This window comes from Pleurodeles waltl, chromosome 7 (assembly GCF_031143425.1).
Source record: "Pleurodeles waltl isolate 20211129_DDA chromosome 7, aPleWal1.hap1.20221129, whole genome shotgun sequence".
Classification (NCBI taxonomy): Eukaryota; Metazoa; Chordata; class Amphibia; order Caudata; family Salamandridae; genus Pleurodeles; species Pleurodeles waltl.
Window position 1 is genome coordinate 1267363801 of NC_090446.1, and position 13602 is coordinate 1267377402.

Genomic DNA, 13602 nt, shown 5'->3' on the forward strand with positions numbered 1-13602 from the left:
AACCACTATGGTATTCAGATCTGGACCACGGTTCACAAAACCTCCTCGACCTCTGCACCTTACTTGCGCCTGAAACATCCCGTTTTCCTTGTGGCTATTGCACCATCTGCTGTATGCAACCTCCCTGCATCCCTGACTGTGCTGCCTTAATTTGCATCACCATCACTTTCTCCTTCAACTTTCTCTGCTTCAACTCAATTTCATCACTACAGTACTTCGCATATTGCAACACCTCGTCAATTGGCTTTGCTTGCCAGCAGATCAAGTGATCATCTGACTAATCTCAGGTCTCAATCTCTCAACAAATCTGAACACAAGGTGATTCATGTCCTTCGCCTCTATACCCTCTGTACCGCTGTAGTGCTTGTACGCCTTCAACAACCTCTCATAGTAGGCATGTATTGACTCTTTGGCCTCCTGCGCCGTTCAATCAATCTTTTGCCAATCAATATTCTGCGGCGAAATCCTCTGTTTCAGGAACTCAATCACCTTATAGTAGTACTTCATCACCTCGGGAGACGGTGGTCCTGTGACTCTATCCCTTGCCAGTTCTACAGCCGGCCAATCCACACTTCTCTTGCACTCAAGCCACAGATCAGCTGGAACTATAATCTCAAAGAAAGTATTTAGGTCTTCCCAAAGACATTTTGCAAGCTTCACAAACCTATCCATCTGCTGATACCATTCTATTGGCTTCTCTCTCAGCTTGGGGAAAACATTTGTGAATGACAGAATATCATCTCTGGTCCACGGTACACGGACAAGAACCCCTCCGGCTGTTTCTCTCATTGGTAACATCTTTATTGGACCGGTATCCGGCATGGCTTTCGCCTGTTGCTCTAGGCCGTCAGTCTTCCTTTTATCTCTTTTCTTTGCCCATCTGCCTTCCCATTTCTCTAAGGCTCCTCAAACTTGCGCACTCTGCAGTATCTCTTTAAGGTGTGCCTTCATCCCAGTAGGCCTCATGTGTTCAAAATCCTTAGGCTCAAAGTCTAGCCTGTAACTTCTCTTCAGATGTTTAGTGTTGTCTAAATCTATGCCGTATTTATCTGCCAGATTCGCCAACCTCTGGTGCACCCTGCTCACTTCTTTGGTTATTTTTGGGCACAACTACCTCAATTCTGCTTCAGTATATAACTGTTCACTCCCATGCTCCCTTCAACTAGTTCATTTGCATCCATGCCCAACCTCACAAAATTCAGGTACTCTTCTCTTTCCGACTGCTCTGCTGTCGCAGGAGTGGTCTGTGGTGAATGTAACTTGTCTAACCATTCATTCAGTTGTTGCACAGTTAAACCCTGTAAGGAGATATTCCCAGCATGCATTATCGGTGTTTGTGGCATGTTCGCACTTGAGATCTGCGGTGTTAGCAGTCCAAAACCTGATTGTCTCATGGTATCTGGAGGAGCCCCAATCGGACTGAAGTCTAACAAGGACCTAGATCTTTCGAATGTCGGCTCCACTGGAGTCTTCCCTTGAGAGCTCCCTACGAACCCTCCTCTTGTCATCTCTTGGGTCATTACTCCCTGATCACATACACTAGGCTTCGCCTGCGCATACAATAGTACTGGTGGACCAACTGTAATGGACAAGGATATGGCAGCTGGTGTCTTCCTACTTCCCAAAACCTGTGGAGCATTAACTCCCATATTCTGGTTCATAACTGGTGCCATGGCTGACTGCGGTCCTGTGACCGAAGGATAATTTGGAACCATCTGTTGCTGTACCTGGGGCAGTAAAAGTGGAGTTGGCTCAGTCTGTATCAGCTTTGGTCTCGTATATGCCAGATCAGACGGCACCATCAAATTTGTAGTAGTCTCTAGTATTGGGACCTCAGGGTAAAGTCTCTGAACCTGTGGTGGCTGCAGCTGGGTTTGTATCTCTGGAGCAGTAGACACACTAACACTATTCTGCACCGGAACTGGTGTTGCAACAGTATTAACCTGTACCGTATTTGTTGTCCCCTTGTTTTGAGTCAAATTTATAGGACCTGCACTAGTACTTGGTCTATTGTCATCTAGGGCATATGACGGTGGTCGGTCATTTAGTAAAACTGATTAAGGAACTCATCATCTGAGTCATCTGCCTCTGCCCAGGACTTCTTAGTCTCCTTTTCTTTGCTAGAACCCTTGTCAGTCTTACAAGTGGCTTTCCCTCCTTGGGTTTCACCTTATTGAGTTATTGCTGGAAACATCCTAACTCTGTCTGTTGTTTCTCTCCTCCAAACCCTCTGTGCGCTATCCCACCTAGCCTCCGCTAGTGTCTTTTCTGCTTTCCTCATTCTCCTCTCAAACTTCTGTTGCTGCTGTTGTATTGCCATCAGTTCCCAAATTGCTAGCGCCTCAAACTGTGCTGGCCTCGGAGGTGGCTTTAGCTCATTTAACACCCTCCGCAAATTTTCCAAAATCCTTATATTGCACGTTCCGTGCTCCGGAAACACCAAACACCCTTCTTTCTCTGTCGTTTTGCACCATTGCTTTAGCCAAAGACATGGCGTGACTCCCCTCTCCTCCATTACGGCATAAGCCGGCGTATCCGCTGGTGGTGTAGGCTCCCCTACACTCGCGGTAATGTACACATCTCCCCCTCAAAGTGCTCCTTAAAGCCTTGAAAAACTTCATGTTTCCATCTTTTATTTTGCTAACAATCAAATCAGGAAGTGACTTTAATTCCCAGAACTCTCTTTGCTCACCTTCTCAACCAATTGCCTCTCACAGACGGCTGCCAATACGTGCGCAACCCTTCTCACTAACCAACCTATCCCAGCGCGGCTCCAATGACGTCACACTCACACACTGCGGCTGACAAAGTCTTGCGGCTTGTCTCCCTCACTTCCAACTCACACAGAAACTAATGCAATATATTGCGAGCTCTATAAAAACTCAAATTTGCCGGTTTACTACAGGAAGGGTAACACAATCGCTTCAGAACTTTACAGAGATTTTGCTTAGCCTCGGCTGCTACTCTCTCCTTCTCAGATCCCGCACTCGCAAGCAAAATTTGACCCGCAAATTCTACTCTCGACTTGTCAATGCGTAGTCCTAGTGCACTTTAGAACTCACCAAATCGCCATCAAAGTTTTCATTCACTCATATTGACTCAAACTCGACTCGTCAACCACGCCTGATTGACCTATTAAACTGCGCAAATTACAACATAAACCAAGTGTCTCATACACTTATCAATATACTCCGGAGTCGAAGACCACGCACGGCCCATACATCACCAACAACCACGTGGACAATGTTTAAGCACAAAGCGCCACACTCACATGAAGTTCAACGACTTCCCTACTCTCATACTGCGGAGTACGCACACTCCTACTAAAACATCACCTGGCCTAAAATTCTCACAAACCTCACAATTCACCTGTGGTATGCATAAGTTATGAAAGCGCAAAACCTATTTCATTCACACTATCACTAGAACGCTGAGAACATACCCAAACTTACTTCGGCAAGCTCCAAGATTCCAGGAAAGTCATTCGGGACTTATGCACACATCATCTCTCCAATTTGCATCATTTTAAAACAATTTTCAAACAATGGTCCCTCGTCCGGGGGTCCCAAAGGGCCAAACCATTTACCTCTGCTACCAAAACTGATAACGCATTAGAACCTTGATAAGTAAACTTACAAGGAGACACGTCTAAGCCAATGAACCTTTTGAACATGTTTGGAGACTTCCCAGAACGAGATATCTTTTTGGCATCGCAATCAACATGTCAATGACTCCATCAATATTCACAATACCTAATCATTAAGCTAATCAATAACATTCAATAAAGATCAATAAAGCGAACGCACCAAGACCTTTCAGCCATGAATAACCACACAAATCTAGTTAAGTGTTATGATATTTATTCCCTATTTGTTACAATCTAATATCATATTTATTAGTTTCAATATCAACAAGCACGTCAAAACCACTATAACTTGGCAATAAGAGCAAAACTTAATCAAAGCATAGATCATAAACATTTAGAACAGAGCACGTCATTAATGTGAACCAATTTTAGCAGAGTTTCATTAGTACATCATTCAACAAAGCAATAATTTTAGTCATTTGTCTATTTGCATCCGATATTAGTGAACTTCTTAACTAACCTCGAATTAGCATTAGCAGTTTGGGCTTCATGCTAAACAATTTAGCAAACACAAATTTGGAAAACATCTAACTATGGCCTCTATCAAAAGAGCAGTTGGTACCTAGAAAGAAAAGGCAAAAAGACAATTCTCTACACACCTTACTAGAATTTTCACCTAGCACAGTTCTCATGCAGTCTCCTGCAGCTCCTGTGATTGACGTCTTCATCGGGTGGAATGTCAGGTAAGAAAAGTTACACTTTACGCTCCAGTCAGTAGTTCCATTGTTTTCTCCTAGTCCAGGCGGCCTTGCACCTGTTGCGAATTACACTGTTGCATTCGGCAAGAATGTCTCCTTGAGCAAGTCGGTCCCATGAGAAAGAATTTACTACGGCTACACACACATCTCTAGCTCCTGGAAAAGTACAGCTTAGTGTCCTTCAGAAAAGCAGCACATTGCACGTTAGAAAGACACAGTTAATATGAGACCAGGCAGCTAGGCCCAGACCCTCGCTAACTAAGGCCTAGGGATTAATTTAGCAAAACCGAATGCATAACTCTTAATGCTAATACAAATTCATACATTAGTACATTATTAATTCATCATTAATCAGTTTCATTAATCATCGTATGCATTGATGGCCACTCCCTGTGGGCACATTTCAAACGCATGTATTATTTTCTAGGTTAACACAATTTCTATGCCGTTTCATTACACATAATATAGCAAGCTTTTCATGTTAATATTGATTTTAAAAGTCACACTCCAACAACCTTTACTTTAAAAAATGAATGCAATATGAGAGTTGCATTATTGGGTGAGACCCAGTTAAACCACACTTTGGAATACATCGGTGTGTAAAAGACGTGTCAGGACTGTAAGCATTGTGTAGCACTGATTTGTGGTCCTATAAGCTGAGAAAACGAGTAGAGGTTGGAGGATGTGATTTTAATGTAATGAAATCCGGAATGCAGAAGATGTTTTTAAAAGGCAAAGTGACCTTGCAGCGCATTGCTCTAATCTCACTCTATTACTCTTTCAGAAGCACCGAAGTGATGACGGTCACTCCCTGGCTGGCTCCTGTAGTCTGGACTGGGACATTCGACAGAGACATTCTGAACTGGGAGTTTGAGAGAAAAAACCATACAATAGGTGTCACTGTTTTTGCTCTTGGCGGGTAGGAATTTATCCCTCAGAAATTGGTAAATTTGATACTTGTGTGATGATTTACTAAAGTAGGTAATTATGAATGCATTTAATAACACGCAGACACTGGGCTTGTTGTCCATGACTTCCTAAAGAACTATTAGACAGCACCTATCAGAAACGTCTGAGATCTTTTATTTGTACCTTCCCTCCTACATGCACTGAATATAATGTTACTGCCCATTTTACACAGGCCATGGCAAAAAAAATGCCTGCTGGATTTCCTGTTTTTTGGTCTTGCCTGCAGGCAGAGGGCATGCGCTGTCGCTTGGTGACAATCTATTGTGTCTAAAAAGAAAAATCTCAAAAAAGGGGCTTTTAGCCCGCCCATTGCCTCACCATTTTTCGGCATCATTGTCTCCTCTATTTGCTGCCTTCTAATTTAGTAGTGCCTGCGAGGCATAACTTTGTATGTATCATGGACAAAGTACAGATTGATTTAACTTAATTAGTCTGCGTCCACTGTACTCGCTGTGATTAAGGTGCTATTTCTTCAGGAAAAGAGAAAATGTACTGGGATTCACAAAAACATGCAGCCTCATCAGAAGCTGTCAGCATTAAAGAACATTATTTCAATAAAACATAAGCATGCATTTTACGATAAGTACAATTCATGTAGTATTTAAGGGAGATTTCATCACACTTTGGGGCAGATTTAAGAGCCCTAGTGCCTCCTTTATGCCACATTAGCGTCATTTTTTTATGCTAATGTGTCGCAACGTGGCCAAAATGGCCATGCCAAATTTAAAAAGTGGCGCAATGCATGCATTGCGCCACTTTGTAAACCTTTAAACCACATTATGGCTGCGCCAGGCATAAAGTATGCAAGGGAGGCGTTCCCCCGTTGGAGGGTGGGGGGCAGAAGAAATGCGCAAACAAATCCTAGAGATTTTTTTGCTTCTTTTTTTTTGGCACTTTTAACGGCTGCTAGGGCAGGCATTGTAGGAGGCTGGCCTGGCTTATAGTGGGTACCTTGTGGTACTTACACCTTGTGCCAGGTCCAGTTATCCCTTATTAGTAGATTAGAGGTGTTCTAGCAGCTTAGGGTGATAGAGGTAGCTATAGCAGAGCAGCTTAGGCTGAACTAGGAGACATGCAAAGCTCCTACTATACCACTTATATCATATAGCACCATATCATAAGAAAACACAATACTCAGAGTTACTAAAAATAAAGGTACTATATTTTAGTGACAATATGCCAAAAGTATCTCAGAGGATATACTCCCTTAGGAGGTAAGTAATATTCACAAAATATATATACACAAACCAAAATCAGGTAAGTAACAGTTAGAAAAGTAGTGCAAACAATGTAGAATCACAATAGAATGCAATAGGGAGAAATAGGCCTAGGGGCAACACAAACCATATACTCCAAAAGTTGAATGCGAACCACAAATGGACCCCAGGCCTAGTGTAGTGTGTAGAGGGTCACTGGGAGTGTAAGAAAACACTAAGGGTGTCCAAGATACCCCACCCCAAGACCCTGAAAAGTAGGAGTAAAGTTACCCTACTACCCCAGAAAGACAGTAAAGTCGAGATAGGGGATTCTGCAAGGACAACAACTGACTGCAAAACACTGAAGACGGATTCCTGGACCTGAGGACCTGTAAAGGAAGGGGACCAAGTCCAAGAGTCATGCAAGTGTCCGGAGGGGCAGGAGCCCACTAAACCCTGGATGAAGGTGCAAAAGGGCTGCCTCTGGATGGAAGAAGCTGAAGATTCTGCAACAACAGAAGGTGCCAGGAACTTCTCCTTTGGTCAAAAGATGTCCTGAAGGCTGCAGAGTTGTTTCCACGCAGAAAGACTGTAAACAAGCCTTGCTAGCTGCAAGAGTCTTGGTTGAGGATTTTAGGTGCTGCCAGGGCCCAGGAAGGATCAGGAGGTCACCCCTTGGAGGAGGAGACAGAGGGGGCGCTCAGCAACACAGAGAGCCCACACAAAAGCAGGCAGCACCCACAGAAGCACCTGAACAGGCACTTAGAAGATCTGAGGACAGCGGTCAACTCAGAACAACAAAAGAGGGTCCCACGACGTCGGAGTCCAACTCAGCGAGTTGGGCAATGCAGGACAGAGTGCTGGGGACCTGGGCTAGGCTGTGCACAAAGGAAAGTCTTGCAAAAGTGCACAGAAGCCCGAGCAGCTGCAGTTCACGCAATACACAGGATTACTGTCTGGCGTGTGGAGGCAAGGACTTACCTCCACCAAATTTGGACAGAAGGGCCACTGGACTGTCGAAGACACTTGGACCCAGCTCCTGTGTCCCAGAGACCACGCTCGTCAGGATGAGAGGGGACCCAGAGGACCGGTGATGCAGAAGTTTGGTGCCTGCGTTAGCAGGGGGAAGATTCCGTCGACCCACAGGAGATTTCTTTCTTGTTTCCAGTGCAGAGTGAAGACAGACAGCCCTCAGAGCATGCACCACCAGGAAACAGTCGAGAAAGCCGGCAGGATGAGGCGCTACAATGTTGCTGGTAGTCTTCTTGCTACTTTGTTGCGGTTATGCAGGCGTCCTGGAGCAGTCAGCAGTCAATCCTTGGCAGAAGTCGAAGAGGGAAGTACAGAGGAACTCTGGTGAGCTCTTGCATTCGTTATCTGGTGAGATACCCACAGGAGAGACCCTAAATAGCCCTCAGAGGAGGATTGGCCACAGAGAAAGGTAAGCACCTATCAGGAGGGGTCTCTGACATCACCTGCTGGCACTGGCCACTCATAGCTGTCCATTGTGCCCTCACACCTCTGCATCCAAGATGGCAGAGGTCTGAGACACACTGGAGGAGCTCTGGGCACCTCCCCTGGGAGGTGCTGGTCAGGGGAGCGGTCACTCCCCTGTCCTTTGTCCAGTTTTGCACCAGAGCAGGGCTGGGGGGATCCCTGAACCGGTGTAGACTGGCTAATGCAAGGGGGGCACCATCTGTGCCCTTCAAAGCATTTCCAGAGGCCAGGAGAGGCTACTCTTCCCATGCCCTTTACAGCTATTTCCAAAGGGAGAGGGTGTAACACCCTCTCTCATAGGAAATCCTTTGTTCTGCCTTCCTGGGGCTGGGCTGCCCAGGCCTCAGGGGGGCACAAACCTGTCTGAGGGGTTGGAAGCAGCAGTAGCTGCAGTGGAGACCCCGGAAAGTTAGTTTGGCAGTACCCGGGCTCTATACTAGGGACCCGGGGATGCATGGAATTGTCACCCCAATACCAGATTGGTATTGGGTGACAATTGCATGATCATAGACATGTTACATGGCCATGTTCGGAGTTACCATTGTGACCCTACATATAGGTATTGACCTGTATGTAGTGCACGCATGTAATGGTGTCCCCACACTCACAAAGTCCAGGGAATTTGCCCTGAACAATGTGGGGGCACCTTGGCTAGTGCCAGGGTGCCCACACACTAAGTAACTTTGCACCTAGCCTTCACCAAGTGAGGGTTAGACATATAGGTGACTTATAAGTTACTTAAGTGCAGTGTAAGATGGCTGTGAAATAACGTGGATGTTATTTCACTCAGGCTGCAGTGGCAGTCCTGTGTAAGAATTGTCTGAGCTCCCTATGGGTGGCAAAAGAAATGCCGCAGCCCATAGGGATCTCCTGGAACCCCAATACCCTGGGTACCTAGGTACCATATACTCGGGAATTATAAGGGCGTTCCAGTGTGGCAATGACAATTGGTAAAATTAGTCACTAGCCTGCAGTGACAATTTTAAAAGCAGATAGAGCATAAACACTCAGGTTCTGATTAGCAGATCCTCAGTAATACAGTTAGGCACCACACAGGGAACACATATAGGCCACATACTTATGAGCACTGGGGTCTTGGCTAGCAGGATCCCAGTGACCCATATCAAACATACTGATAACATAGGGTCTTCACTATGAGCACCGGGCCCTGGCTAGCAGGATCCCAGTGAGACAGTAAAAACACCCTGACAAATACTCACAAACAGGCCAAAAGTGAGGGTAACAAGGCTAGAAAGAGGCTTCCTTACCCCAGGCGTTAAAAGGAGCCACACCATTATTTACAATGGGCCTCAATGGGCTCTGCAAGATTAGCATCAACATTTGTGGTGCTATTCCTGTAAAGCTCCGAAATAGCATCAACAATTCTGATGCTGGTTCCTTAACTATTGCCATGGTGCACCATATCTTAGATACATCGCACACATGGTGGCTGTTAGAAATGGGGTCTTTGGTTGGCAGTCAGGTTACCCCCTGTCCAAGCAAGGACCCTCACTCTAGTCAGGGTAAAAGAGAATCACCCTCAGCTAAACCCTGCTTACCCTCTTAGTAGCTTCGCACAAGGAGTAGGCTTAACTTCAGCGTGCTATTTGTAAAGTATTTGTACCAACACAGACAGTAACTTAATAAAAACATTACAAAATGACACAACACAGGTTTAGAAAAATAGAAAATATTTATCTAAACAAAACAAGACCAAAACGACAAAAATCCACCATACACAAGTCAAGTTATCAATTAAAAAGAAAAAAGAGTCTTTATGTAGTTTAAAACACACACTAGCACTGTTAGCATGAGAATGTACCTTGGATTCATCAAAAATAACCCAGCACGGGCGAGTGTGCATCAAAAAGGGCTTGCAATGCGTTGATTTCACTCACGAGTGGGACCTTGCGTCGTTTCTCCTTTCGCCGGGTCGGGTGCGTTGTTTCTTCTCTCCGCAGGAGAGCGATGCGTCAATCCGGTAAGCACTCTTGGGTACGGGCAGGCCTTGCGTTGTTTTTACATGCCCAGCGGTGTTTACGTCGGAAAACCAGCTGCACCATGATCCGAAAACCACGCAGGGTGGGTTGCGATCTCCCAGCCTCGGTCAGCGATGCTGCACTTCGTTTCTCCAGCTCCGTGGGTCAATTCTTCGGTCGCGTTTTCGGCGAGCGTCGATTTTAAGCCGCGGAGCCAGCGGTGCGTCATTTCTTCAGCCGCAGATCGGAGTCTCATCGATCTTTTCCCCATATGGCGCTCTGTGCGTGGATTTCCACAGGGCAGAGTAGGAGTCTCTCCAGAGACTCCAGGTGCTGGCAGAGAGAAGTCTTTGCTGTCCCTGAGACTTCAAACAACAGGAGGCAAGCTCTAAATCAAGCCCTTGGAGATTTCTTCTCAAGATGGAAGGCACACAAAGTCCAGTCTTTGCCCTCTTTCTCTGGCAGAAGCAGCAACTGCAGGATAGCACCACAAAGCACAGTCACAGACAAGGCAGCTCTTCTTCCTCAGCTCTTCAACTCTTCTCCAGGCAGAGGTTCCTCTTGTTTCCAGAAGTGTTCTAAAGTCTGTGGGTTTGGGTGCCCTTCTTATACCCATTTTCTCCTTTGAAGTAGGCCTACTTCAAAGCAAAGTCTCTCTTGATTGTGAAATCCTGCCTTGCCCAAGCCAGACACAGACACTCACCATGGAGTTGGAGACCTCATTGTGTGAGGGCAGGCACAGCCCTTTCAGGTGTGAGTGACCACTCTCCCCTCCCTCCAAGAGCAGATGGCTCATCAGGATATGCAGGCAACACCCCAGCTCCCTTTGTGTCACTGTCTAGTGTGAGGTGCAACCAGCCCAACTGTCAAAATGACCCAGACAGGGAATCCACAAACAGGCAGTCACAGAAATGGTATAAGCAAGAAAATGCTCACTTTCTAAAAGTGGCATTTTCAAACACACAATCCTAAAATCAACTTTACTAAAAGATGTATTTTTAAATTGTGAGCTCAGAGTCCCCAAACTCCACATGTCCATCTGCTCCCAAAGAGAATCTACACTTTAATCAGATTTAAAGGTAGCTCCCATGTTAACCTATGAGAGGGACAGGCCTTGCAACAGTGAAAAACGAATTTAGCAATATTTCACTGTCAGGACATATAAAACACATTACTATATGTCCTACCTTAACCATACAGTGCACCCTGTCCTGGGGGCTACCGAGGGCCTACGTTAGGGGCGCCTTACATGTAAGAAAAGGGAAGGTTTAGGTCTGGCAAGTGGGTGCACTTGCCAAGTGGAATTTACAGTTAAAACTGCACACACAGATACTGCAGTGGCAGGTCTGAGACATGATTAGAGAGATACTTATGTGGGTGGCACAACCAGTGCTGCAGGCCCACTAGTAGCATTTGATTTATAGACCCTGGCACCTCTAATGCACTCTACTAGGGACTTACTAGTAAATCAAATATGCCAATCATGGATAAGCCAATCACATACACATTTTGTAAAGGAGCACTTGCACTTTAGCACTGGTTAGCAGTGGTAAAGTGCCCAGAGTAACAAAAACAGCAAAGTCAGAGTCCAGCACACATCAACCACCTGGGGAACAGAGGCAATAAGTTAAGGGAGACCACGCCAAGGATGAAAAGTCTAACAGCGGCATTAGGGGGGGGCGCTAAGGGGCACAAGAAAAGTGGTTCTGCACTGGGTGCAGCATCACTTTTCTTAAATCTGGCCCCTTGCTCTGCATTACCTCAGGATTAAAAGGTCACGCAACACTACTTCTGAAACTTCAGTTGTCAGGACTTTGGAGACGAGAGGAAAAAGAGAACATCGACATTCTGACATCCTTTAATCCTGAGCTGGATTTCACAGCAAGGCGTGATCACGAATCAGCACAGAAATGCCGATTAGTACAGAGAGCGTTATCTACTGAGTACACCACTGGAAACTAAAAAATTATCATCCCATGTTAGCTTCTTAGTGCAAGAGAGGACATCTGCACTGTGCTTAGAGAAAGCCAGTGGTATACTTTAAAAAAAATGTCACCAATCCCTGCACTGCCCTTTTGAAATTGAATGATACAAGCGGAATGATCCGCGCAAAATGCAAACCAGGGTGCTGGCATGCACAGAGATGGAGCCATCACATGTGGAACAAAATAAGGCCTATGATTCCTCTACACACCTATGATAAGGTAGTATTTTTAGGTTTACAGTACTGATGTATTGTCGCTTGGCGACAATCTTTAGTGTCTAAAAACCCACTGGCAAAGCCAATAGGTCTTGACTATGCAAGATCTTTTGGATTTGTTATTTTTCTTGGCCACTTTGTACAGCACTGAAGCTGCCGATCAGCATGGCTAAAGGTAATAAAAAAGTGCTATGACGGGGTCAACACAGGCCACATCGTAGCGTTTTATTTTACTTTACACCGTGCTGCACCGAAGTCATGCAGCTGTATAACCTGGCAAAGAAAACATTGACAAAGCCAAATAGCTCTACTAGGCTTTTCAATGTTTTTAAGCCATGCTGCACAGGTGCGTGGCTGCTCTGCAACATTGTTGAAAGTAAACAAAAAAGTGCTGTGATGCGGCCAGTGCTGACTGCGTCATGGTGCCTTTTTTTTACATTATCAGCCATGCTGTACAATATTTTTAAAAAAAAACTTTGATAAAGCCAATAGATTTTGCATAGGTGAGAACTGTTGGTTTTGCCATTGCGTGTTACTTATATTGTGTTTATTTTTTATTGTTCCTTTTGTTTTCTGTTAATTACACACGGTCACTGAGTGCCCCAAGTGCTCGTTTTATGCTTTACAAATATGCTTGAAAACATGAAATGACAATACTACCAGCTGAGTAGACCCATTAGTACTGCTGAGGCCGTACCACAGTATGTGTCTCCTTATAGGAGTGTTTGTATAGTGTAAACCCATCAATGGAGCAACGGAACATGAAGCAGTTAGCAAGAGCCCAAGGGAACTTTATTATGGTATTCAAAGAGACAAAGAGACTGACGGTGACTAAAAATAGTTTATTTTGATCTCTAAAGAGTTGTGTCTTTCTGTTTCTTTCTAAATTTCAAGAGGGCCGAATTATTCTTGTCTTGATTGGGATGCTATTCTCGATGTGGGGTGCAAAGGGTGAGAAAGTTTGTCTTCTGCTCTTTTCTTACCAGTTTTGTTTACAGTTTAGCAACTGCCACAATCAGCAGAGGGAACAGCCAGCAGTAAAGCAATAACCACCACCAGAACCTGCCTAATACCCTCCAGTGCCAGGAAGCACTTACTCATATACGATGCCTCACTGCTAAGCACAATAGTAAGGAATGAATTGTTAAAAGGGCTCAATGAATTGTACCCAATAGACTTAAATTATATAATTTGAGCAAAAAATCAGAGGAAATATGTATTATCTTTCCTCAAAGGTGAATGTAGAATAAACCTGGTGCATAATCAATGCATAACCTGTAAGAGAGGCCATTGCCTGTAGAGACATCATTCGGACTAATTTATTTCAGGTAAGACACAGGGCACAGAGTTTATGTTCGTGGACAAATCAACATCATGTTTTTTTTTAATCTCACCAGTGGGTGTCCATGATTTAGTG

At 45.0% G+C, this 13602-nt stretch overlaps 1 protein-coding gene across 3 annotated transcripts in view; it reads left to right on the forward strand.

The window, feature by feature from the left end:
• LOC138246154 (histo-blood group ABO system transferase 1-like) overlaps positions 1-13602 on the forward strand; it is a 576036-nt gene that overhangs the window by 542522 nt on the left and 19912 nt on the right. For all 3 annotated transcript variants that reach the window (XM_069200435.1, XM_069200437.1, XM_069200436.1), the window contains one exon: positions 5129-5263. In XM_069200435.1, the coding sequence (XP_069056536.1) occupies positions 5129-5263 (135 nt within the window). The remainder of the gene's footprint in view (positions 1-5128; positions 5264-13602) is intronic.